Source organism: Phalaenopsis equestris, unplaced genomic scaffold (assembly GCF_001263595.1).
Source record: "Phalaenopsis equestris unplaced genomic scaffold, ASM126359v1 Scaffold000330, whole genome shotgun sequence".
Classification (NCBI taxonomy): domain Eukaryota; kingdom Viridiplantae; phylum Streptophyta; class Magnoliopsida; order Asparagales; family Orchidaceae; genus Phalaenopsis; species Phalaenopsis equestris.
This window is the reverse complement of record NW_018164772.1, coordinates 278710-282286: the sequence shown is the minus strand read 5'-3', so window position 1 is coordinate 282286 and position 3577 is coordinate 278710. Positions and strand designations below refer to the sequence as shown.

At 41.8% G+C, this 3577-nt stretch overlaps 1 protein-coding gene across 1 annotated transcript; it reads right to left on the bottom strand.

Annotated features, from left to right (window-relative positions):
* Positions 1 to 328: 328 nt before the first annotated feature.
* Positions 329 to 2625, bottom strand: LOC110025780 (protein G1-like7). Its single transcript, XM_020726433.1, has 2 exons — positions 1747 to 2625; positions 329 to 471 (listed from the first exon to the last, which is right to left on the bottom strand). Exons 1-2 carry the CDS (start codon positions 2278 to 2280, stop codon positions 460 to 462), a joined length of 546 nt encoding a protein of 181 aa, XP_020582092.1. The 5' UTR covers positions 2281 to 2625; the 3' UTR covers positions 329 to 459.
* Positions 2626 to 3577: the final 952 nt, after the last annotated feature.

The window sequence follows — 3577 nt, the reverse complement described above, 5'->3', positions numbered from 1 at the left end:
AGTGTTGGAGAATGGAAATCACGAAATTTGAAAAGGACGTGTTTTTTGGAGCCATTCGTGACTAGCCAATTCATTCACCATCGCCTATTTATGAACCAACGGAAGTAAAGGAAGGCTGCTGCTGTTTTCCTTCGCTCTCTTTTTAATACTTTACCAGTTCAAACTATAGAGAAGAAGACAGAGAAAGATAAATAACCTACCTAAATCAACACTAGCCTGACCCCATACTTATTTCCACACGCGCGCGCACAAAGACTGAGAGAGAGAGAGAGAGAGACCTGGTTACTGCCGCAGAGACGCTGGTCGACAGTGTGTAGTTTCCACCCGTGCGGAATAAACTCCTCCTGGAGGGGGACCAATACCTAGACGGCTAGTGCTTGAAATCTCTCAAGTTTGTAATATTACAAAGGGCATATTTCTCAGAATGATTTTGTGGGTGATCATTTGAAGCTCAAAAATTCATTTGAAAAGCTGCAAGGTAGCAAATATTCATGAGTAGAACTATATTTAATTTCACATCAAAAATTCCAGCTTTTTCTCAAAGCATTTATCTATAGTATATGTCATATATATAGTTGTGAGATATACTAAAAGATGTTGTGTATGTAGAGGATGTTAAGATTATATTAAGTTTGTTGGATACAGGCAAAAATTTTATGTACTAAATCGTCCACATGGATGATATGTGTAAATGTAATAATCAACATCCAAGAGAAAAAAATCATTAAATGTGTCAAAGACAAGAAAAGGTGTGCATTTTATCTTTGTATAACCAAGTACATCATGATAATACCGTTAATACATTAATAACATACACATTAATGGCAAATGTCTTGTATATTATCCAGACAGAAGTAGGCCTGCATTGAACTAGAAATGCCAAGGTGGAAAAACAAATTTTTAAATCAAAGCCATATTATATGTCCCCTGAGTGGTAGTGAAATAACAACAAACACATCTCGCATGTCACCCATGTAGCGCATGTACTACTTGTGCATTCTCTAAGCCATGGCTTTGCATAATTGCAAATAATACATTTGTGTGTAATACTCTTTGTCATTTTCTAATCAAATACAAACATATAATCACCAATTTTCCACCACCTAGGAAAAGAATAAACCTCTGCTATAACTTGTCAGCTGTGATGAAATTGTTATGAAATTATTTTGAAATTTTTTTGAGTTATTTTTAGAAATTAAATTTAATTATTAAAAACAATAAAAATTTTATACTGTTATGAAATGATATTTTTAATTTTCAACTATCAGATGTGTACTTGTTAAAATTTTAGTATAAATAGCAAAATTGTGTCTGTCTGAATGAATTTTTATCTACAAAAAACTGCAAATTAATTGTTTTTCAAACGTACAAATCAAACAGTTAAACAGATTATTCAGAATCAGCTATTTTTGAAACACACAAATAAAGCAGCTAGTCAGTTTATCAAAATGATAATCTGCTGATCGGCAGATTATCAGGATAAGCTGTTTATATGAATAAGTTGTAGCTGCCCCAAACAGATCCTAAATAAGAGAAGAGAAATAGTGTGTTAAATTACAGATAAATGAAGAAGTTCTTAATATTCTTTATATTCATATAAGATGTCAGTGATGAGCAAGCGGAGGATAACCAATCTTGTCATCCATAGCATACTTCACTGCCTAAAATGAACATGCACCCCTCTTCCCTCTTAAAATTAAAAATAATAATAATAATAATAATAATAAAGAAGTGAAGAAACTATACTCCAGAGGCGGATCCCTCGCCGGTCTGTTGACTACTCGGTGCAGCAGAAGGCAGACGCTTGCGCTTCTTTTTTTCATAGGGTATGCCGCGGGCCTTTGCCTGGGACTCCCGCACGTCGCGGAGGTAGATTCGGACGGCACGTGCGGCGAACGGGTTGGACTCGGGGCGTCCTCCGTTTTCCTCATAAGCGGCGCGGAGGCGGCCGATGAGAGCGTCGAGGGATCCCCAAGCCTGGCAAAGAGGGCAGGCGCAGGGCACGGGCGGGTTTGGCTGCCCGTAATAGGCGCAGGCTTGGGAATGAACTTTGGTTTTACCGAATTGGTCGAGGTATTTGAGGAACTCGATGACGTGGGCGCCGCTGCAGCGGGGAAGAGTGAGGGGCGGATTGTGGTTTTTTAAGTACTGCAGGAAGGTGTTCCAGTCCCGGCGTTTCTGGGATTCGTAGCGGCTTGGTTGGGAGGAGGAGGATGACGCGGCAGTTGTTTCTGTGGGTTTAGAGGAAGAAGGGGGCTTCCCGTCGGGAGCTGGATCCATGGGCCGGGTTTTATTTTTGGTTGGATTGGCGGGCTGGTGGTGTTTTGGAGTCCATTTGGATTCAGGTGGCGGGGGTTTTGTTGTGCGTGAAGAGAGAGTCGATGGAAGGAGGAGGGGATGGGGAGAGGGGATGGGAGAATTGGATGGGACGTTTGAAAAAGCGAAGTATTTGATGGATTGGGGAGGATGAGTCTGTGGAAGGAGGGAGGTGGAGGTAACGTGGTGGCCCCTAGTGGAGGGTGGGGTTCGGGCGAGGGCCCGTTCGGGGTTTGGACGAGGAAGGGAGCTATGATGAGGCGAGGTTTCGGTTGTGGGGTTTGGGTGGTGCACTGAATGTGAGGGGTATTGGAGAAGGGAGTGGGGACGGAGGAAGGAAAATGGTAGAAGGATGCTTTATGATAGAGATTATTTATATTTGTTTTTATTATGTTTAAGTATGAAAAGCCTTAATTTCTTAGAAGTTTTCCTACTTCTCTATGTATGTCTTAAAATAGACCTGAATTGGTGGCACTTAATACCTACAATTCTCTTTGTCTTTATTGTGTACGTTTTTCTTTTTTTTCGGTATGCATTGGTTAGTATAAATTGGGTGTTGAGCTGCAATGTAAGACACACACTCCAAACTTGCTTCATTTCTTCTTTCAAAATAATACAAAGTGAATTCTCAAAAATCTAGTCTCATTTTCTTTCAATTTATCCTTCAGCGATCCATTAAATTGGAACCAACATTTGGTATCAGAGCCAAGTTAGCCAAAGAACATGTCGTCACCGAGCAAAGCTATCATAGGAGATATGACAGCAATGAAGATCGAAAGAGAAGCGACCTTAACACTCACTTATTAGTTACTCACGAAGAGTAACTACTCGGTGTGGGCGTTGAAGATGCGGCGTTGAAGATGTGTATAAACCTACAAGCTCAAGGAGTGTGGGACGTCGTGGAGCAAGACGAGGTCGAAGAGCGTAATGATAGAATGGCCCTCGCTGCCATATATCAAGCGCTACCAGAGGACGTTCTTCTCATGGTGGCAGAGAAGAATTCCGCCAAGCAGGCATGGGAGACACTAAAAACGATGCACGTCAACGTGGAGCGAGTCAAGGGGGCGAAAGTGCAGATCCTGAGGACCCACTTTGAGGTGATCTGCATGATGGACGGAGAGACGGTGGACGATTTCGCCATGAAATTGACGTCAATTGTGACAGGCATCCGCTCGTTGGGAGAGAAGGTGGAGGAGATCTCCGTCGTCAAGAAGTTCCTTCGAGCCGTACCACAAAAATACATGCAGATCGTCACTGCCAT

What these genes read in the sequence shown, in the direction of transcription:
- LOC110025780 (XM_020726433.1), bottom strand. Translation starts at nt 2,280, where the DNA reads ATGGATCCAGCTCCCGACGGGAAGCCCCCTTCTTCCTCTAAACCCACA.